The sequence below is a fragment of the Centroberyx affinis genome, unplaced genomic scaffold (assembly GCF_046629955.1).
Source record: "Centroberyx affinis isolate AG114_WGS23_722 - 3 ecotype Tasmania unplaced genomic scaffold, CSIRO-AGI_Caff_v1 ptg000454l_1, whole genome shotgun sequence".
In the NCBI taxonomy this organism is placed as follows: Eukaryota; Metazoa; Chordata; class Actinopteri; order Beryciformes; family Berycidae; genus Centroberyx; species Centroberyx affinis.
Window position 1 is genome coordinate 21,796 of NW_027279115.1, and position 24,120 is coordinate 45,915.

The window sequence follows — 24,120 nt, forward strand, 5'->3', positions numbered from 1 at the left end:
CATAATTCTTATCTGCTAAGGTTGCAGTTATCAGCTGAGCAGCAGTGTGTGTGTGTGTGTGTGTGTGTGTGTGTGTGGCTTGTCACCGGTGTTACTACTTTAGAGTAATGGTACTTTTGAGTATTTCAGAAAACAACTATACATTTTTTTCTGTTTTTTTGTGTTGGTGTAGATGTTTGATATGGTTTTTGATGCGTTTGTTTCCCATTATGATTATTGGCATTATATATATTTTTTTATTATTAAATTGAGTAACACACTAACTTATTAGTATTGCTTTTTTCATCATTTTCTTTTTAAAAGTAATTCTGCTTGGCAAAAAAAAAAAAAAAAAAAAAGGAGTACATCAAAAGGTTTTTCGCTTGACTGTTTCCTTTGAGGTTGAAGAGTTGTTTCATAATGTGTCTTTGTGACGCTCTTTGACACTGACTGTGATTAACGGCTCTATAAATAAACCTGACCTGTAGCTGTGAGCTGATGACAAAAACCAAATGAACCCATATATACACAGTGGTGGAAGAAGTACTCAGATCTTTTACTTAAGTAAAAGTAGAAATACCACAGTATAAAATACTTAGTTACAAGTAAAAGTCCTGCATTCAAAATGTTACTTCAGTAAAAGTACAAAAGTATTAGCATCAAAATGTACTTAAAGCAACAAAAGTAAAAGTACTCATTATGCAGAATGGCCCATTTCAGAATAATACAGTATATATTATATTATTGAATTATAATTATTGATGCATTAATGTGTAAGCATCGCTTTAATGTTGCAGCTGGAAAAGGTGGGGCTGATTTCCACTACTTTATATACTGCTGGGTAGCTTACAGTAATCTATAATAATACATCACAATTTATTAGTTGATTATATTTTGTATTAATAATCTGAATCTGCAAAGTAACTAGTAACTTAAGTTATCAAATAAAGTTAGTGGAGTAAAAAGTACAATATTTCCCTCTGAAATGTAGTGGAGTAGAAGTATAAAGTAGCATAAAATGGAAATACTCAAGTAAAGTACAAGTACCTCAAAATTGTACTTAAGTACAGTATTCGAGTAAATGTACTTAGTTACTTTCCACCTCTGCTCATATATACAGTATATACTGTATAAAAAATTATAATGCAAATAATCATAATGGGAAACAAACGCATCAAAAACTATATCAAACATCTACACCAACACAAAAAAACAGAAAAAAAAATGTATAGTTCTTTTCTGAAATACTCAAAAGTACCATTACTCTAAAGTAGTAACACCGGTGACAAGCCACACACACACACACACACACACACACACACACACACACACACACACACACACACACACACTGCTGCTCAGCTGATAACTGCAACCTTAGCAGATAAGAATTATGATTAAGTGTTATTTGTGTTTAGATTACGCAATGTGTATTTTACATAAGAGACTCTCAGGAATATTAGTGTGTTTTTAACCTGAACCAGAAACAGACGACAGGGTTTGGGATTATTCATTATTAGTGTTTGTTTTTGTAGTTTGATCATTTTTTTGTTTTGTTTTTTTTCTTCAGTTTTATTTTCAGTGTACACACAGTGCAGAGGTATTTACCATCAAACTGTGTCATTGTGTCTGTGAGTATTCTGCAGAGAAATGTTTACCGTCAAACCGAGCCAGCTGACTTTCCTCCTGCAGCCGCTCATCTGTCACCTTCAGACCCATCTTAAACTTCAGGTTCGTCTCTCTGCAAAATGGCGACAATATAGTAAGAATATTATTAATGTCAGAGCAACACAAGAAGACTGGAAACAACAGAGAGGAAAGCAGAGAGACGTGAATCTGTGTTAGCGGTCATTTAGAAGTGAAATTAAAAAAAATCGCAAAATCCTGTTAAAAATAAAAACAACAGCAGCAGAGTGTCAAGAAGAAAACAAGCGGGGAAAGGTTATAAAAAAGAGAAATTTGCCTTTCTCTCATTCAAAATGATTTGCTCTTATCGGACCTGCTGCCTGGATAAATCAGGGTTATATATAAAAAAAAAAACAAATAAGACAAACATTACATTCTCTGATGCAAGCTGCCTGCCAAAAAGCACAGGCTGAACATGGAGAAAAAAAGCTGCTAATGACGTCTTTTAGCTGACTGTCACTGTGTCTCCCTCAGATAAATGTGTCCACTGAAAGGCCTTGTTTGGTTTGCGGGTGTTTCCAGCTGACTGGAGCGGCAACACGGCTTCACACACATTCACTCTGCTCTTATCAGGAGAAACTATTGACCAAACGCTTGAGAAAAATCACACATCAAACAATAAGCGGTGAGTCTGATGAGGGGGAACAACGCTGCTGCAGGCTGAGAAACAAATTAGTTCATTAGTTTGGGTTAAAAAAAAACATACAATCATTACCTGCAGTTCATCATCTGATATCAGTCTGTAATAATAATAACTTTATTTATATAGCACCTTTAAAAAATATAGTTTACAAAGTGCTTTGACAGACAAAATAAAAGCAGAATACTCAAATTATGAATTTAAAAGGCAATAAAACAATAATAAACAGGGATCGTAGGATGAAAACCAAGATAAACAGTAAAATAGAATAAAAGTAAGATAGAATTAAGACAGAGTTAAGATAAAAGATGTAAAAAAACAATAGAAAGATGATAAAAAGATGATAAAGAGACAATAAAAAGCCGATAAAAGATAAAAAGACGATAAAAAGACAACATCACATAAAAGCAAGTCTATAAAAATGGGTTTTAAGAAGTGACAGCAGTCGAGTTGTGAGGAGATTCGGTAATAATGTTATTTTGTCCACTAAGGACTAACTCTATACTGTCCTTTAAAATGTATCATAGTTTGTTTTAATGTTATTGGGAGGATTTTATTGGAAGATTTTGTAAGTGCTGGTGTCACAATTTCTTTTTCCAAAACTCTTAAAATATTAATCAAACTCTTCCAGAAACTGGTACTGAACAGACAGAAGCCGATACGTTTGATAGATCGATGATAGATTGTCGAGGTTTGAGTTGTTCCTTTTATTTTGCAGCACTTTGCAACTTTGTCAAGAAATTAACATAACTTTATATCCAAATATTTGAATAAAATAAATAAAAAAAACTGTATGTGTGCAGGTTTACGCTTCACTTCACACTAAAGTAGGGCTGCAACTAACGATTATTTTCATTGTCGATTAATCTGTCGATTATTCTTGAATAATCGATTAGTTGTTTGGTTTATAAAATGTCAGAAAATGGTGAAAAATGTGGATCAGTGTTTCCCAAAGCCCAAGATGACGTCCTCAAATGTCTTGTTTTGTCCACAACCCAAAGATATTCAGTTTACTGTCATAGAGGAGGAAAGAAACCAGAAAATATTCACATTTAAGAAGCTGGAATCAGAGAATTTTGACTTCTTTTTCTTAAAAAATGACTCAAACCGATTAATCGATTATCAAAATAGTTGGCGATTAATTTAATAGTTGACAACTAATCCATTAATGGTTGCAGCTCTACACTCCAGCTCAGCTCATTACAGACACTGCAGCTCAAATGTGAAGATAAAGTTCAGGTCAGAGACACTGGATTAAGATAAGGATGAAGTTATTTCCTCACTTCTTCAGCAGGTTAAGGGGAAATCTGAAGTCTTACCCGTCCAGCTCGGCTGTTTCTACGTAGCACAGACTGTTGGGGTTGGAGCTGGACAACAGCAGTATGTCGGCCTGGAAGACGATAAAAAACACACCAAACATCAATAAAGAAATTAATTAGGTAGAATTCATCAACCATCTGGGGGGTTTAGTGCTCAACATGGCTGATAACCAGGACTACCAGACTCACAAACAGTTTTTTCCCCCAGGCCATCAGGCTTCTCAACCAGCAACATTAATCTCAGTGATCACATTGATCACATGATCACCTCACTGTATGCCCTAGACACTTCCTATGTACATTAAATGTACAACACCATAAATTATTGTACATATCCATCGGCATTCCTACATTTTATATTCATAATATTTATTACTCCATCAATACCATCTTTATTGGCTCTGGAACTGCTGTTAATGTTCTACTACTATGTATAGTTTTGCTATTCTTGCCCTTATTTGTGACTCTTTTTAACAATTTAATATATACATTTTTTTTATGCCCACTATGTAGATGTTGCTTGCCTTGTCCTAAGAATTTCACTGTTCAGAATGACCTTGTGTTATACTGTGCATTTGATAAATAAAAACACTTTGACACTGATAAACAAACATGGAATCAGTGTCAGCCAACAGCAGACTGAAAAACAACAAGGAGAACTTTGACTAAGAATAATGGCATGAAAAATATATTAATAGTATTACATTATTATATATTATGGTTATGGTAAAGTTTCTTATGGTTATGGTTAAGTTGGTTATGGTAAATTGTAGATGGTCTTACCGGTATGAAGTCGTTTTTCTTCAAACGAACCACATCTCCCACCTGGATTTTCATCCATTTTGACTCTTGAAACCTGAGAGCAGAGAACGCCAGTCGCCATGTTTTATGTGATGATGTCATTTTGTTGATTTAGAGACGCTTCATGACAAATACAGGAAACGTAGAGGGAGCTTATGGTTTCGCAACACCGTACATACCGACACATTTTACAGGGACAGCAGCACAACAACAGACAGACAGACAGACAGACAGACAGACAGACAGACAGACTGTATATCCATGTACACACAGACATACAGCAGACATGCAGCTTTCAATCACTATGTGCAGTCAGGCAGCAGGTCGGTCATATTCCAAAATGTTATATATTGAATTTAGAAAAAAAAGTCTTTATTTACTTAGTTCATCATTCAGTATCTCAGTCTTTTAAAGTGTCATCACACTGTCAAACAATCACTTGATCAACTGATTGATACCTAATTTCAAGGTATCAATCAAGTTCTTAAGACTAGAATTTATACCCTCCTCCTCTCCTCTCCTCTCCCCTCCCCTCCTCTCCTTGTCTCGTCTCGTCTCCTCTCCTTTCCTCTCTCCTCTCCTCCTCTTTCCTCCTCTCCTCTCCTTGTCTCCTCCCCTCCTGTCCTTGTCTCCTCCTCTCCTCTCCTCCCCTCCTCTTTCCTCTCTCCTCCTCTCCTCTCCTCTCCTCCTCTCCTTGTCTCCTCCCCTCTCCTCTCTCCCCTTCTGTCCTTGTCTCCTCCTCTCCTCTCCTCCATGGTGGGACACACAAACACACAAACTGCCCTCCAATTATAGTAGTGTGATTAGGTGTCCCCCTTTTTTTTTTTCTTTTTTTTTTTTTTTTTCTTTTTTTTTTTTTTTAAAATGGCGGATATCTCATTTTGAAACACCGCTCAGTTTAAAGCAGGAAGAAGCTCAGTTTGTTCTCACCTGCCGTCCAGAAGCACCTCGCACTTCCTGTTGTTGATTTCCTTGTCCATCCTGTGGCGAGCCTGGAGGAGAGACAGAGGTCAACGTAAAAAAACAACAACAACAACAAAATCATCGTTAACAGATAAGAATGGTGTGACGTTTCAAATGAGCCACGCCTACAAAGTGCGGCACAAGTAAGAAACCCTTTTCAATTTTTATTTTCTTTCACACTCTGTAGGCTTTGTGGCTTTTTGTGCTGCGTCAGCACCATTCTTATCTACGGCTTCTTCTGTATTATGGCTGAATTGTTTTGAATTGAATTGAATTGAATTGAATTGACGGTGACATTGCACTCAAGACACTGAAGGGGGCGCTGCCAGGGGAATCATCTGCAAATGTTATACAAATAAAAAGATGCGTTCATGTGCCGGTGGTAAAATAACGCTGCAAAATCAAATTACTTAAGTTGACCTGGAAGGAAGGAAGAGAGGTGAATTGTGACACTTTTGGTTTTCCGTAAAATTTGCACATAGACTAGACTAGACAATAACTGGTATTACATCGCAGTAAAAAAACAGTAACAGTTAAGACACCACCACAAATTTTTATTCATTAAGTTATATTCATGTTGCTGATCGAGTTAAAGTGGATCCAGACCAGTTGAACTTTAAGACTCATTTGACTTTATTTTAGATGCTGTTATTTGGATTTTTATTTGTGTTGTTTAAAACAATTCTTATAATTTGTATAAGCCAGCCCATCATTTTATAATTCTGTTCTGTGAGAAAAAAGTCAAACGTCTTGTGATTGATATAATTTTTTTTAAGTAACTGAAACATATTACAGTACTGGTTTTAAGTTATCATTCATTTTCACCTTTTTAATGATTATCGAGATAAAATCGTATATTGAGATACTTTCTAGCTAGGAATCGGCACAGGCCTGACACACACACACACACACACACACACACACACACACACACACACAACACACTCACCAGATCGTCCACCAGGTCCTTGATGGCGGTGATGCCCAGCACCAGGACCAGAGGGACCAGAGTGGTGTACCAGGGCAGGGTGGTGATCTCCGGGATGATCTGACAACACACGGGGAACGAGGGTGAGAGCGAGCAGAGAGACCGTCCTGCGCCCGGACGGCACCGCCATCACAGGTGGCGGATGGGTAATTTTTGTGGAAAACGCACCTGTAAGATGAGCAGAGCCAGGAAGTAGAGGTTGGCGGCTCTCTTGAACTGTTCGAACAGGTTGAGGGGGATGAAGGTCAGAGCGTTGTATTTGTACGTCTTGATGCCGTTCCCCTGCAGAGAGAAGAGGCACAGCATCAGCATGGGGAGGACAGATCGACTCCAGTCACAGTTACAACAGCTGGAGACGTGACTTGACTTGACTTGGGTTCTGGTGACTTGGGACTCGACTCTGACTTGTACTCTGATGACTTGAAAAGGTTTCTAAAGTCTTGACTTGAGATCTTGTGTTTGTGTAAATGACTTAGATTGAAAGTGATGAGATTTGTTCCAGCAGACGACTGAATTTAAATTCTGTTTTCTGAATTTGTATGGAATGATTGAATTTATTGAAGTTGAAACTGATTATAGAAATCAAACTCATGATGCTCTTACCAAGTTTTTATCCTATTAAAACCATATTGAATTGAAAAGTCTTAGATATTTCGTTTTCTTTAAGATATTAAATTGATACTGGACTCTTGATTTGTTCTGACTTGACTTGCTGTTCTACATTTAGACATGAGACTTGACATTAATGACATGGACTTGACTTGGACTTAACTTGACAATCTACATTTAGACTTGGGACTTGACTTGAGACTTGTGCCTCAAGTCTTGAGACTGACTTGGGACTCGAGAAGAGTTGACTTGGTCACACCTCTGGTTCTGAGTCTTAAAACCGGTGGCAAACAATGTAAAATACTGTAGAGGCTGACAGGCTGCTCACTGGTTTATTTATAGTAATTATAATAAAGTCTCTAAATTAATGTGGTAATGATTTATTGATGTTAAAATGACACTTGCAGCAACTTTAACACAAGGGACAGTTACATCAGATCCTGCAGACTGGTAAAAGGCCATGTATTCTCTATGTAGCTGAACAGTGAGACTACATGCACACACACACGCACACACACACACACACACACACACACACACACACACACACACACACACACACAGAAACTTTCCATCCTGCAGTCTCACCAGTATTTACATAAACAGCAGCAACACACACACACTACAGGGGACAGTATTGCAGGAGGTAAAGTGGGTGGAGAAACTGGTCTCTCTCTTCTTCTACGATGGATTTCTCCCTGTATGATTGTTGAACGTCTCTTGGTGCAAAATGGCGGCTCTAGAAAGAAGCCCTCGCTCTTTGATTCTGAGGGACTGATGACACTCGGCTAGTTTGACTCTTAAAGTTGCCTCATAATCTGTGACACTTTGATATAAATATATTTCCGTTTTACTCCTCTCTCTCTCTCTCTCTCTCTCTAACTCAACAGTGATTCAGCCTATATCCAGTTCATAAAGCTTCTCCATAGTCTGTTCTAAACAGCCGGTGTCTGGTCGCTCTTTCCTGGGAAAAATCCTCTGGAAGTTGATGCGTTTTACATTTCCTGCTTCCCGGTTTGTTTGGAATCAACAGAAGAAGAAGAACTGGGTAGTTAGCATGAGCAGTGATAGCCACCATGGCTGAACAGACAGAGAGAAGAGAAACTCAAACTGCATCAACAGAAAATCCAAGCTCCGCCCCCACACTGTTTGATTGACAGGTGATCTGTGGGAAGAGCAGTGCAGAAACTCCACCGTTACCCCTTTTCCACCGACATGGAACGGGTTCCGCTCCGGTTCGCGCACCTAATTTTGAACCGTTCTGAGCATTTCGACCAAAAATAAATTGGTTCGTAACCCGAAAAGTTGGTTCCCAGCTGGAACCAAAAAATATCAGGTTTTCAAGTGCGAACCGTGACGACATCAGTGGGCGTGTCATGTTCTACAGGTATAATAACAGAACAAAAGCTCGCAGGTAATCAATGCGATCCGCCATCTTGCTACTACTGTTTACTTCCTGTGTGCATTGTGCAACGCCCTCCGCTGACGACGCATCCTTGATCACAATGGTTCCGCTCAAAACTGGTGGAAACGCGGACCGGTTCGCTAGATAGCACCCAGCTTCCAAGAATCCTGAACGGAACCGGTTTAAGAACCAGAGATAATTTGGTGGAAAAGGGGTCAGTGAGTTGAAGAACCTTGTACTTTAACAAGCTGTCCTCAGCAGCAGCAGTGTGATATTTAGAGGAGGTCCAGTCAGTCATCAGGCAGCCGGCAGGGAGACGGTGCTGCATTTCATCTGAGATAACCATCTGAACTCATTATGGCCTGGTTTCCACTGGGCAGCAGGCCGGGGGTTTTCCTTCGCTCAGGACACTTTCCACATGGAGGGAAAAATAATTAGAATTTGTCAAAGGAGCCGGGCGATAATTCAGTATTTTGGTTTCTGGTCTTTCAGTGGAATCTTATGGTGATGATGTGCTGATTTGGGGAAATCATGACACACAGTTCTGCTGTCTGAACTGATGAGAACAAGCACATTTTATTTAAAACACATTTTAAGGATTTGAAAATGTCAGTTTTGTTTTCAATGGGGAACATTTGACTTTCATTTATCGATAGAAAAAAATCCTTATGATTATCGTGATATTGATTTCCACCGTATTGCCCGGCCCTAATTCATCACTTAATTAAACCGATAAATGTACTGGATGGAAAGCAAAGGGTGGAAACTGGATTCTGGCACAGATTCGTCCACTGCTCACTGTCAGAGGTAAAGGAGCAGTGCAGGTCCATTTCTGCACCCAGAGGTGCTCCAGTGGTTCTTAAGGCAGCTGTTCTGGTTGGTTCCCCCAAAGAGACTCATCATCTGTATCTTTTCAAAGTTCATTTTTGTACCAAAGCATCAAATCATGTAAATGTTTGTCATTTGGAATGCAAGATGCAAATTTAGAGGTGACAAGGGGATGAATATGGATCCATGCCTAAGAGTATAATATTCATACTAGTACTGAAACGATGAGTCAATTAATCAATTAGTCGATTGACAGAAAATGAATCGATTATAATTCTGATTAATCGATTAATAATTTTAATCATTTATCAGTAAAAATACCAAACATTTTGCTGGTTGCAGCTTCACAGATGCTAAGATTTGCTGTTTTTCTCTTTTTCGTCTCATTATAAAATTAATACTTTGGGGTTTTTTTGGCTGCTGCTCAGACTGAGGAAGAAATCTGAAGAATCACTTTTGGCTCTGGGAACTGTGATGGGCATTTGTCCTTATTTTTGACGTTTTATAGACTAAATGATTAATTGAAAAAAGAAATTAATAGGTTAATCAATAATGAAAATAAGCGTTACATTCTTCTTTTCTGCGAGTGTAGCAAAGTTCGTGGACTGCAACACTACAACAGTTCAAAAATATTATAATAGGTCCTGACGAAGCCACATGCCGACAGTTGCCGGTTTTCCTGAATTATGCGTTGCTGAAAATTCTTCTTTCCCAGTGGAAGCCAAAGGTTTCCAGCATAATAAAGTTTAATAACTGGACTGGAAATAGCAGTCCCAGTCCAGGTGGACTGAAGGGGTTTTGGCCCAGTTGTCTGGGTGCTGGTGAGACAGAGCTGCATCTCATTACAGATAGCCATCTAAACTGGTCTCAGCCTGGTTTCCACTGCAGGGCCAAACAAAACAAACTCACCATCCATTTCACTTTCTCTCCACCAGCCTCCCTTGAGATTTTGCTCAAATGTAGAAGAAGGTAGAAAGTAAGTAAGTAATTAAGTAAAGTAAGTAAAGAAAGTAAGTAAAGTAAGTAAGTAACTAAGTAAAGTAAGTAAGTAAAGTAAGTAAAGTAAGTAAGTAAAGTAAGTAAAGTAAGTAAGTGAAGTAAGTAAGTAAGGTAAGTAAGTAAAGTAAGTAAGTAAAGTAAGTAAGTAAGGTAAGTAAAGTAAGTAAGTAAAGTAAGTAAGGTAAGTAAGTAAAGTAAGTAAGTAAAGTAAGTAAGTAAAGTAAGTAAAGTAAGTAAGTGAAGTAAGTAAGTAAGGTAAGTAAGTAAAGTAAGTAAGTAAAGTAAGTAAGTAAGGTAAGTAAAGTAAGTAAGTAAAGTAAGTAAGTAAGGTAAGTAAGTAAAGTAAGTAAGTAAAGTAAGTAAGTAAGTAAAGTAAGTAAAGCAAGTAAGCAAAGTAAGTAAAGTAAGGAAGTAAAGTAAGTAAAGTCAGTAAGTAAGTAAAGTAAGTAAAGTAAGTAAAGTAAGTAAAGTCAGTAAGTAAGTAAAGTAAGGAAGTAAAGTAAGTAAGTAAAGTAAGTAAGCAAAGTAAGTAAAGTAAGTAAGTAAAGTAAGTAAGTCAAGTAAGTAAAGTAAATAAGCAAAGTAAGTAAAGGTAGGTAAAGTAAGTAAGTAAGTAAAGTAAGTAAGTAAAGTAAGTAAAGCAAGTAACGTAAGTAAGTAAAGTAAGGAAGTAAGTAAAGTAAGTAAGTAAAGTAAGTAAGCAAAGTAAGTAAAGTAAGTAAAGTAAGTAAAGTAAGTAAAGTCAGTAAGTAAGTAAAGTAAGTAAAGCAAGTAACGTAAGTAAGTAAAGTAAGTAAGTAAAGTAAGTAAGTAAAGTAAGTAAAGCAAGTAACGTAAGTAAGTAAAGTAAGTAAAGTAAGTAAAGCAAGTAACGTAAGTAAGTAAAGTAAGTAAGTAAAGTAAGTAAAGTAAGTAAAGAAAGTAACGTAAGTAAGTAAAGTAAGTAAAGTAAGTAAGTAAAGTAAGTAAAGTAAGTAAAGAAAGTAAGTAAAGTAAGTAAAGTAAGTAAGTAAAGTAAGTAAAGTAAGTAAAGAAAGTAAAGTAAGTAAAGAAAGTAGCGTAAGTAAGTAAAGTAAGTGAAGTAAGTAAGTAAAGTAAGTAAAGCAAGTAAAGTAAGTAAGTAAAGTAAGTAAAGTAAGTAAAGTAAGTAAGTAAAGTAAGTGAAGTAAGTAAGTAAAGTAAGTAAAGCAAGTAAAGTAAGTAAGTAAAGTAAGTAAAGTAAGTAAAGTAAGTAAGTAAAGTAAGTAAATTAAGTAAGTAAGTTAAGTAAAGTAAGTAAGTAAGTAAGTAAAGTAAGTAAATTAAGTAAGTAAGTTAAGTAAAGTAAGTAAGTAAGTAAGCAGAAAGAAGGTAAAGAGTGTTATAAACATGTTGTGTAATTTCTAGTCCTGGTGTCTAATGTGTCCATTACTGAGATGCAGGTCAGCTCAGCTGGACTATCATCTTACAGCTAGGCTTCCCTGTTCTCCCTGCTCACAGTCACACCACACAGACAGCTGAGACTCTAAACCACCAGGACACTAAAACTTCTGTCCACCGGTTTATCTCAAAATGAAGCAGCCAGTTTCAGCATTTCACCAGCCAACTAGATATTTAGAATAAACTCTAATTTAGTGATTCTCAACCTTTTTAATATCAATGGCCCATAATTTAGTCCACATTAGAGCCACGGATCTCCATTTGATGAGATTATGTCTCTCGGACCCAAATCTGAGAATATTTTTATTGTCAGATGTGATTTTGTCCAGAACTCCATGACTGTCTGTATTGTAGGTAGAGAGATAACAGAGAAACTATGATCAGAACAGTCCTTCTTCTACGTTCTCTAATTGTGTTAACTTCTTGTAAAAGAAATAATGGTGAAGTTTAACAATTCATCAATTTGCTGGGGACCCCCTGGAACCCCCTCAAGGACCCCTGGTGGGCCCCGGACCCCACGTTGAGAATCACTGCTCTAAATGATGGTTGGTTATCTGTAGAGCAGACTAATTTAACAGACACAACAAAATACTGACTAGTAGCTGGTGGTAATTTCCCACCGTGAAAACCATTTCCTTCAACCTCATCCTCTATCCTTCTGATTCTTAAAAGCTGCTAAGTGGTTCATTTTACCATCAGTAAATAATCACCACAATGTTGAGACATTATTATAATCACTGTAAACAGACCAGTCCATCAGTGTCAGTCTCTATCAGCCTCTACTCTGCATCCTCCATTGTTTCTCCTTCACCTGGTGGATCTGGAGGGAAATCTGCTGGATTGCTTTACGGCAAAAAACAGGAAGAGGTTCTGTTCTTCCGGAGCAAACGGAGCTAAAGCTGAAAGAGTTTCTGGCAGCAGATGGTGGAAGGAGGGAAAGGAAGATGGAGAAATCACTTCCAACATGTTGATCCTCTTCAGGGAGGGGGAGGGGGGGGGGGGGGGGGCAGGGAGCAATGGGGCTGATGGGAAATGTAGTCTTAATGTGAAGAAATCCTAGAACTAACAATACTACTGGAGTGAGATAGAGGAGATCAATCAGCTCCAACATGGACTCACTGGTCTACAGTCAGTAGACCAAGAGAGAAACATTCATTTGACAATATTGTTAGAGCCATTTCTAGCAAGCTCTTATAATAAACTGTGAGTAATTAACTAACAGTTGACCAAAATACAGCGCGTTGATCATGTCATGGCATCTGTGGGCGGCTAAACATGTTCCCATCTAGCGTAGAAGCTGCAATAGATATATTGATGTTTTGTCTGGAAATCAACTCCTCCCTCTCTCTCCAGTCTCTTCTCTAATTATAGTATCATCTATTTCCTCTCTCTTTTCTAGGCTAATGTGGGCGTGGCTGCTGCCTGCAGGTTAGCTAAGCTGGCTGGGCAAATTCTTGTAAATGAGAAACTCACTTTCGATTCCCTCAACAACCAGAGACCGACAGCAGAAGGCTGCGGCTGTGAACATGTGAAACTGCACTACAGAAAACATCCATCTCAACGAGTCATCTAGTCTCATATTCAGCCTTCAAATCTTACTTTTCTTAAACCAAGAGAAACATTCTGCAGTGAGGAGAGATAACGCCACTTGTCTCCAATGCAGCTTCACTTGTTTCAGGAGTTTTCTAGAAATGAGTGTCAGTCTGTTGAAGCCAGTCAGAATAAGGCAGATCACTGCACTGCTGTCAAGAAAATGACTCTTGATTCTACTAAATTCTTCAAACAAGTTGATTTGCATTGGAAACAAAAGAAATTATCAAACCCCACTGGCAGATTTTTTCACTTATTGTAAGAAAATTACGATTTTAGGACTCAATAACAGACTAAATGACTTGATAAGATGATGTTTTGCAGTGTGTGTGAATGTGAGGCAGGAGATGCTGCTGAAAAAAAAAAAAAAAACTGCTAAAACTTTTCCACAACAGGAGCAGCTGCAGCAGAGAAGGATCCTGCCTGTCAAGAGTGAAATCATGACTCAGCAGAAATGGAGCCCGGCTTACAAGAGGAAGCAGAAACAAGGAAGAGAATCAAATTAACTCGACGTACTTCCTAGTCGTCGCTGTATCTCGTGTTTGAACAACGACGAGGGATTAGGCCTGATCTCCGCCCCGGCTGTCAGTCACACAGCTGAACCGATAAGACACAAACTCTTATGTTCACATTTCTTTGGTCATAATATTCAGCAAGGCACTGAGATCTGGCCACAAGTTTGGAGTAGGAAGAAGTAAAAACTGTTGTCCTTCCCCCTTTCTCTGATTAAAAAATCAATTCATCAATATATCTGTATATAGTATATTAATACATATTATTTTGAACATCTCACATTTTGTACATCTCAAAATGTTTCTTCTTAAACTGATTTATATATACATTTATACTTTATTTTTATACTTTTACAGTAAAACATACTAGCGGTATGTACAATAACTCACTTATTGCTGCTCTTCTAAAGGATGTATGTCCTTAACGTTTTAATTAAACATATATTTAGTATTTTTATTAACTGGCTATGATGTTTACTTTTATATATTGGGCTGTTTCTACTATCAAAAGAGTGTGAAATGGTAAAAAATCATCACTTTATAAAAGCTATCAGGCATAAAGTGATACTGGTGGCATCGCTAGCCAGTTAGCTGTAGCATTCAAAACCTTTTATACACACACACACACACACACACACACACGCTTTGTCATTCACTGAGCACACCCACCATAATCCTTGCTCCGGTCCTCATGTTTGCACAAAGACAAACATGTAAGTTACCTTGTATGTATTTTCTTATCGTTTCAGATCGTCATTAAACATCTTTTCAGTATTTGTGTTAAGCTGTAATGATAGAAGTCATGTTTACTTTGACGTATTTGGCCGTTTCTGCTATCAAAAGAGTGTAAAATGGTAAGAAACGATCACTTTATAAAGGCATTTATAAAGGTGGCATCGCTGGCCAGTTAGCCACAGCATTCAAATACGTGGACGGCCTCATTTATCATCTCCCATAGACACTGTACACACACACACACACACACACACACCTGTTTAGTCATTGATTGAACACACCCTGCACACCCAACATAAACCTCGCTCCTCATGTTTGCACGTAACCAACATGCAGCTCGTAACACTGCATGTTATATTATTAAAGCTCTGCAGACAAATGATCAGTCATTTGTCTTCTTTTCTTCTCCGCTCTCCGTCTGACATTCACCACTGAAGCGTCCGTTCAGCTCTCTGAAGCCTGGGACACATTAAAACATTTTTCCCAATCATAAACGACAATGAAAAGATTGAGCAGCGCACATTTAACAACTGAAATTTGCAGATTTCCAGTCTCTTGCGATGCACACACACACACACACACACAACACAACAGCTGTCTGAGGAGTACAAATCTAAAGACAAGAGACCGGACACAAAAGACTGAGAATAAGCGGCCACAGTTCTCTCGTTTTTTTCCGCGATTTTTTGAAAGTAAACATGCAGCCCAGACGGGTCGCTGTGGTTTGTGCTGCGATTTGCATGGAAAAAGGTTTCTTTTTCTTTCTGTCCCGGCTCGGCCATTGCGCATGTTGGATCTTGTGTTTACAATTAGGTACTTTTTCCCGTCTTGCTTCATCTGTCGCAATCTCCGTTTTCATTGGATATTGAAAAGTGCCACTAAGATTTGAGTCTTTGATGAGCACAAACCACATGATCATGCAAAGCCGAGCCCCGATAAAATCAAACATGTTTGATCTAATCATGACATTGCTGACTGAGATCATAGGAGAGAGATTTGAGTCTTTCACTTCCACACACACAACGATTACAGCTGCGACTAAACAACATGACCATGGACGACCCTGGACTACCCTGGACTACCCTGGACTACCCTGGATGACCCTGAACTATCATGGACTACCCTGGACGACCCTGAACTATCCTGGACTACCCTGAACGACCCTGGACGACCCTGAACTACCCTGGATGACCCTGAACTATCCTGGACTACCCTGGACGACCCTGAACTATCCTGGACTACCCTGAACTACCCTGAACGACCCTGGACGACCCTGAACTACCCTGAACGACCCTGGACGACCCTGAACTACCCTGGATGACCCTGGACGACCCTGAACTATCCTGAACTACCCTGGACGACCCTGAACTACCCTGGATGACCCTGAACTATCCTGGACTACCCTGGACGACCCTGAACTATCCTGGACTACCCTGAACTACCCTGAACGACCCTGGACGACCCTGAACTACCCTGGACGACCCTGAACTACCCTGGATGACCCTGAACTACCCTGGATGACCCTGGACGACCCTGGACGACCCTGGACGACCCTGAACTATCCTGAACTACCCTGGACGATCCTGAACTACCCTGGACGACCCTGGATGACCCTGAACTATCCTGGACTACCCTGGAGTACCCTGGACGACCCTGGACTACCCTGGACTAACCTGGACTACCCTGGACGACCCTGGACGACCCTAGACGACCCTGGACTACCCTGGACTAACCTGAACTACCCTGGACTACCCTGGACTAATGTGAACTACCCTGGACTAACCTGAACTACTGCAGACTCTGCCCGATCTCAAATCGTTGCCAAATCGGGCTTCAAGAACGTCTAATGTGTCCCAGCCATAAACCGACACCATGCAGCCAGCATCAGACCTGTTTATCCCTGTTAATGGTTTGGTTTCTACTGGGACCATCAGGAGCAGGATGGGCCGGTGATGTCATCAGACTGAGAACCAGCAGTGGAGCCACAGCGCTTTAACAAACAGGTTTATTTTAGCTAACACTTTACAATGGCCTTATTCCAGTGTATTAACAGGTGGAAAAGTATTGCAAATACACAACATTACTGTGTAGAAGTGCTGAAACAATTAATCGATTGGTCCATCGACAGAATGTTAATTGATTATAATCCTGATAATTGATTAATCGTTTCATTTATCAAATAAAAATACCAAAGATTTGCTGGTTGCAGCTTCACAAATGCCAAAATTTGCTGGTTTTTCTGTTTCATATCATTATTAAATGAATACTTTGGGTTTTTTTGGCTGCTATTCAGACTTTGTGCTCTGGTAACTTGTAAAGGGCATTTGTCATTATTTATTACATTTATAGACAATGAATCATCATTATCATTTATAGATAATGAAAATAATCGTTAGCTGCATCCCTGCTGTGTCGGGACTCGATGAAAATGTCATAACGTACTTACAGCGGTGTGACACACCGTGCGATAATCTAAATTAAAATGGTGTTGTTATACTGTTATAAATAAATAAAACTACTTCTACAGCTACAGAAACATTAAATCTGAGGACAGGTGAGACAGAACAGGATGTTGTGTGACGTGAAACTTTGTCTCCTGGTGAAACCAAATCCAGCAGCAGACCGCCGGATCGTCAGTCCATCCAGATTTGTATCTGAGTCAACAGTGTCGTCTCATCCTGAGGTTTCTGCCGGGAGGATCGCCTGCTAAATGTATCGCAGCTAACCGACATTAAACATCAGCTATTGTCCTGTTTAATCAGTAAATATTTGCCTTGACTTCAGTTTGTCGAACACCTGGCACAGCTTCAGTCTGGTGATGTCAAAGCATGTGAATGGAGCTGCAGTTGTTGTTTTCTGAAAAACTTCTGCTACTTCTTATGAAATAAAGATAATAAGATATTTGTAGTGTTTTCTCTGTTGATCTGGCTATTTTCTCTGTTCAGTATTGAAGGGTTGGGGGTAAATTCATTGTCAATCAAGTCATTTTTTTAATTGTTTGACAATGATTTTCTTCAAGTAAAAAATGAAAATCAGTTTCCAATTAAAATTCTTAATCTCATTACCTAGGAGCTGGCTGAAGTGAAAATGATTGGATCAATTTAGTGTTTAGTATATATATAACAGAGAGGAGAACCTTTAATTTGACAACTCAGAAAGACAAATTTGATATTGTTCGTTGTAGTTAAGTGAATTTCTGTTAGTGCAGCAGCGATTATGAAGAGGCAGAGTGGATCAAAAATTTTGCTTGTTGCTCAACACTATTATCTGTCAGAAGAGCTAACCAGCTAGTTAGCAGCTAGCAGCTGATGTCGGATAACGTTGTCGTGATCTGCTTTTTATTTCTCCTCTCCAGAAGCTCCAGGCAGCTTTTTACACACAAAAAACATTATGTCATTATATCACACACACGTTTATTTTAATCCTCTCCCCTAAGCCCCTTCCTTTTTTTTTTTTAAGGCTGCTCTTCAGGGCATTCTGCAACCAACACCATCACTTATTGTTAATGTACATTTATTTGTTTATTGTTAAGTACTGTTGTGTATTATGCATTGTTGTGATGGTTAGAACGGACTTACAAGCCAGTGGAAGAACAACCCACTCATCACTTTAATTACTGCCACTTGCCACTCAGTCACATTAAGATTCTACCCTACCTTAATGTATAGTTATTGTGTATTATTGTGTATGGTGTGCGTTGTCTTTTATGCCAGTGCCAAAGACGAATTTCCATTCTATGTAAATTTAATGGACAATAAAGAAGTCTGAGTCTGAGTATGTGTGAACGCAGCCTGAGGCACCGACACTGTGGCCACCCAGGGTAGTTGTCATATGAACTGGATTAAAGGATTGTCATGTTAACTGATGAACTTACGGAGTATTTGCTCTTCTTCATGCACAGGAAGACTTTCCTCTGAAACTCTGGCAGTTGGTGGAAGGCTCTGTCGTTGGCTTTCACCTTCCAGCCGACTTCTGGAGACAGACAGACACAGACAGGCTTTCATACAACTGTTTAAAAAACACACAACACAGTGGAAACTGCAGGTTCAAATGATCAAGCATGACCAGGCAATTCTGTCAACAGCAAAGAATGAATTTGTATCACTTTAATCACTTTTTCCCCTCCTCCTTTTTCTGTTTTTCTTCTTTTCTGTTCACATTTGTTCCTCCTGCTGTGTGTTTGTGTGTCTGCTTTGGTGTTTACGTGTTTGTTTATCTCGTCTGCCTTTGTTTTTTTTTTGGTAAGTGCCTGTAAAGAGGGTGCAGGTGGGAGGGGAGGGGGGTGGAGGTGGGAGGGGAGTGGTCTGTGATAAGGGAATAATAAACATTTGTCTGAAAACCCTCAAAATGTCGACTTTTCAGGAACTAAGAAAAACTGCCTTGTGCTGGTTTTGGGGTTTGACCACCAGACATATTTTTAGTTGATCGAGTTGGTTTGGAAAACATTTCATAAACTCAGAAGTCAAAGGATTTTCTCAACCCATAGAGACAAATGTAATCCTTCAGCTGCAGTTAAAATATGAAAATCATCAAAATATGTACACTATATATACACACATATACACAGCAGCAATTGGCAGAACAATGCCAAGGAAGTCAAGTACAGGGAGGTAATAAAAGAAAGGTAATAAAATAAAAGTAACGTACGTAATATAAAACTGTAAGTCAGTCAGTGCAAATAAATGCAAATAAATAAATTAAATTTTAGCATTTTTAGACCAAATTCAGTAAAAAGCACACCAAAAATAAAGGCCAAGACATCACTGTGTGATTTGAATGGTTTTGTCTTCGTTTTTTTATGCAGACTTCAACATGTGATGGTCTTATTAAACTCAACCCGTCTCCTTCAGCCTTTCCCACACTCCTTTCACTGGAAAAAGAAGAACAGGAGTTAGAGGAGGAGGAGTAGGACAAAAAGCAGCGGCTCGCCTGGAGGCCACAGTCCCTCTGCTGGGCTTGGGTTCCAGGTCTGGGTGTGGTTCCCCTGAGAACCCGACCCACACTGTCATTATGGCTGCTGTTATTTACCCCCCCCCCCCCCCCCCCCCCAAAAAAAAAGCAACTCTCACGCCCATCGGCTCGTCTTTTCTTGAGCAACCTTGTCTTTTTTGTCTTTTGTTGGAGCGCTTTGTAAACTTTGTTTTAGAAAAGTGCTTTTAAAAAGGTGGTAAGCGTAAAAATTTAACATCAATAAATCCAAACAGGAAGAGGTTCTGTTCTTCCAGAGCAAACGGAGCTAAAGCTGAAAGAGTTTCTGGCAGCAGATGGTGGAAGGAGGGAAAGGAAGATGGAGAAATCACTTCCAACATGTTGATCCTCTTTGGGGCTGATGGGAAATGTAGTCTTAATGTGGAGAAACACTAGAACTAACAATACTACTGGAGTGAGAGAGAGGAGAACAATCGACTCCACCAAGCTCTCATTGGTTTACAGTCATTAGACCAAGAGAGAAACATTCATGTGACTGTTGATATACTGATGGAAGGTTATTATGATTATTAATAATAATAATAATAATAATAATAATTGTCATTAGTAACTCACCGCTGGTTCTGGTCTCCAGGGGGGGGTGGGGCGCTCCTGGAGGAGCCTCTGCTTCTGCATCAGAGCTGGCGTCCAACTCGTCGTCCGTCTCGTCGTCGCTGTATGGCATGACCTCATCGTCGGGCCCCAGGGAACCCTGGGAGTCCACACGCCGCCGACTCATCGCAGCGCCTCAGATCTCTGGAACAGGAAGAGAATGGATTGATCGGTGAATTAAAGGTGCAACAATTCATATTTTTTACTTCTCCATTGCACAAATGACCAGAACACATCTGCGGGGGTTGATGATCAATACCACTGACTCATTGATTACTTCACCAGCTGCTGAGACTTCTGGCTTTCAGGACTCACTCCCACTGGAGTTTCAACACACTCCCTCCCAACTCTGAGCTGTAATTAGCTCGCTCACTCCTCTATTGTCAAAATGTGACTCTGTCACTTACAGGCCACCGTACTGCAAGAGGACGGAAGAGATGAGGCAATTCATTCTGGTTGCCAATAGAGATCGATAAAGATCATTGATTATTTAAAGAAGTAGGCTAATTAATTATGTAAATTAACAGATAATGGATAAATTAACTAATTAACAAATCCCTTAGGTTAATGAATACTCCTGGCCAAACCTGAGTGACAGGGAGCATGGAGGGAAATGCATAGAGGAAAGAGACAAATGGCTGGATGAGTATGTAAATAAATGAATAAACAAATTAACAGATCGACAGACAAAGAAGATGGATGGATGAATAAATGGAAAAAATATGGCTGCATGGATGGCTATAGATGGAAGGAAGAACGGAGGCTGGACGACAGACAAAGAAGACGGGCGGATGAATAAATGGAAAAAAAAGAATAGATAAATGAATAAAAATCAGGCCTCAGACTCACTGGAGGAAGACGAGAGAGGGAGAGGAAAGGAAAGAAACGGTGATGGAGGTGAAGAAAGGAAAGAAACGGTGATGGAGGTGAAGAGAGAGGAAAACAACACAAAAACACATGGTCAGCTGACGGCAGTAATGTTTTCTGAAATCACACCATGACTGTGCACTTTGAAGAGGAAATTGTCTTTGTGCTTTAAAAAAAAAATAAAAAAAAATCCCAGTGTGGGGAGGCTGACTGACAAGCAGCTGCAACACAAGATCCAGTCACTCTTTCATTCATTCATTCATTCATTCATTCATTCAAGTCCAGAAGGTTTGCGGCGGTTCCTGCTGCAGCCGACAGACAGGTTTGTCTTGATAGGCTGAAATGTTTTTAAACATTTAAATTCAGAGTTTAAAAAGTTCCTGTCTGATGTTAGTCGACACTAGAAAAGAAAAAACAAGAGTTGCAGCACAGGTTTATCGTTAGAAGGATGATTCAGCAAGCGAGTCTCCGCCCCCTTCTACTAAAACTCCTCACAGTATGATGTGTGTGTGTGTGTCTGTGACGTTGGGGAGTGTGTGTACGTGTGTTAAAGCGTGTGTGTGTGTGTGTGTGCATATACAAAGGTAGAGGCAACTGAGAGGAATGTGACCACACCCTCCTGATCACCGTTGTCATCGTCAGTTCAAGGTTTTCTTGCTCTATGTAGCACACTTGACTTTACATCTTTATATTACATTTACATATTTACATGCTCCAGTCTGGTTAAAAAAAAAAAAAAAAAAAAAGAAAAAAAAATGACTTTTCTGCCTTTTCACTTCAGCTCTTATGTGTTTTCCTAGCACTTCTCTATAAAGTATCATCATCCTGAGATGACAGGAATATTTTTTACATCTACTGTATAGTCAGGCTGCTGTGACCTCTGACCTCCTGACTTGGTTGGTTGATTTGGTTCCTTGTAATGTTGTTGATGTAGGAATTGAAGCTTATTCTTCTGTTAAGACTCCTTGTAAGTCACTATGGATGACAGAGACAGATGATAAATGACTAAAATGTAAAGCTGTTTTCCTAACACTTTAAATCCAAAACATATTTCTGCTGCTCCCCATGCCACTTTTGATATTTGTATTAAAATGTCAAGGACTTTATGCACTTTAAGGCGTTTCTGAGTAGAATATACATTAATGTTGTGCTTGTTTTTGTTTTCCCTTGGGAACAGCGCAGAACAAAGATTCTCTATTTTTGACCTGAGCTGACCAATAGAACCAGTCTTCTACTTGGAGAGCAACAGACAAAGACTTCATGTTAAAAAGCAGCAGATTTTAGCTGCGATATCCTTCATCATTCACCTGGTGGAGCTGCAGGTTGTGACTGTTTCTTCCACTCAGAGACATCAGCTAGGACTCAGCTGGAGACCATCTGGTCTAAAAAAAAGAATAAAACCAAAAACACGAAACACAAACCAGGGCCCGTATCCACAAACATTCTGAGAGTCTCAGAGAGCTTTTATCTCAGCCTAAAATTCCTTAGCAAGGAGTCCTAGCTTAGGAGTGATTTAGGAAAGTTCTCAGAGCGACTCTGAGCAAGGAATTGACAAGAACTTTTATCTCAGTGAGGAGGTGTGGTCGACCCGTTGCTAGGTGTGATGCTCTCTTTGGACGCTGTCATTGGTTGATCAAGAAAAATCAACACGCCTTTTTTTGTCATCCAGAATGAACACACGGAATCACACAAGATAAAACACAGTTTACTCGATATTAACGCGTGGTTTGCTTATACTATCAAAAATAAAATAAAAATAGAGCTCATTAGACAAAATCTTTGAAAACCATACGAACGGTACTTTTTAATACTTGTACGGTCCTCACAGGTTGATGCATTCTGCCTTTATTTGGGTGGATGCAGTAATGTTATTATACTTTACTAATTTGATGTTAAGATTTGGTGAAAATGGCTCAAGACTCAGTAGTATTAGTATAATTTATAGACTATATTGGCAATTAAGCCTATATGAATAAGATTTTTGAACAAGAGTATATTGCAGAAGATGCGGACATGTGTCCCATCAATACAGAGAAAACTCGCTATATCCATAGCTGCTATTTTGTTGCTGCACGGTGCGCACATTCCTCCTCTCCTTAAGAAACTCCTCAGCTCCTAAAAATCCTCCTCTCTACTCTTAACAGTTTTTCACCTTAGGAGCTCTCTTTGGGGCTAAGATGCTTTGTGAATAGCTTTTATCTTAACTAGGATTTAGTCTTACTTTTAAGGGGAAATTCTTAGAAAACGTCATCACTCTCAGAGTTTTCTTAGAATTTCACCACTAGGACCAACTCTTAGTACTAGGAAGCTTTGTGGATATGGCCCCAGGACTGTAGAGGTGCTGAGCAGCAGCAGACTGAACTGTCCTGAACAAACAGCTGCCACGCACTCTGCTTTATGCATCAATCATTGATGCATCAAACTATTGTTGTGCAGCAACATTTTTTTCAAGATGCTAAATTCACTTTTAACAGTCGTATGTGCCAGCTGCCAGCGGCGAGCCTCCCGGTGCCGGTTTCACCGCGCTGGCACGGCCGGCCCGCTGCAGCTTAATGTTTAATGAGCTGGAGGAGGCCATTAGCAAGGCTGATAAGCTTCATTAGTCTGGTTTCCAGTACCAAACACACCTAAACAGCGCTCAGCAGGGCCAAGCAGAGCCAAAACAGGCTTAGCCAGGCTTCACTCTGTAAACCCCTTCTCATTTTACCATTTAAAACACATTTTAAAGAATCTAATCCTGTGGAACCAAAGTTGATTTATCAGTTTGTTTAAACAACCACAGTGCCACAGCTGCATACATGAATACTACTACTGTTACTACTACTACTACTACTACTACTACTACTAGAACTACTGCTACGACAATCTTCTGCACTGTTTTTATGCTCTGTGTTACTTAACTTGAAAGTGTCCCTATTGTATTGTACTGTACTGTGTTTTTACTGTTTTTTCTGTTACTCAATTTCTATTTTGCACTGTCTTGTTATTAGTTGCTGTAACGCCCTAATTTCCCTTCGGTGATGAATAAAGTACCTACCTACCTACCTATCTATCGCTAACTACTAGTAGCTACTACTATACTATTAATACTAATGTTATAAAGATGCAGAGTTGGCCTTGGAAAGTCGTATTGGCCTTATAGTGGAAAAGAGGCAAAAAAGAAAAAAACTTAAGCAATAAATGTTTGTAGACTTTTTCCA

At 39.2% G+C, this 24,120-nt stretch overlaps 1 protein-coding gene across 1 annotated transcript in view; it reads right to left on the bottom strand.

Moving 5' to 3' along the window:
- LOC139642289 (phospholipid-transporting ATPase IC-like) overlaps positions 1 to 24,120 on the bottom strand; it is a gene marked incomplete at its 3' end in the record, with an annotated part of 64,075 nt that overhangs the window by 21,486 nt on the left and 18,469 nt on the right. Inside the window, 8 exon segments of the mRNA XM_071517060.1 lie at positions 1,638 to 1,720; positions 3,625 to 3,695; positions 4,408 to 4,480; positions 5,356 to 5,417; positions 6,338 to 6,436; positions 6,545 to 6,658; positions 18,348 to 18,445; positions 20,018 to 20,197. Of these exon segments, the coding sequence (XP_071373161.1) occupies positions 1,638 to 1,720; positions 3,625 to 3,695; positions 4,408 to 4,480; positions 5,356 to 5,417; positions 6,338 to 6,436; positions 6,545 to 6,658; positions 18,348 to 18,445; positions 20,018 to 20,180 (763 nt within the window).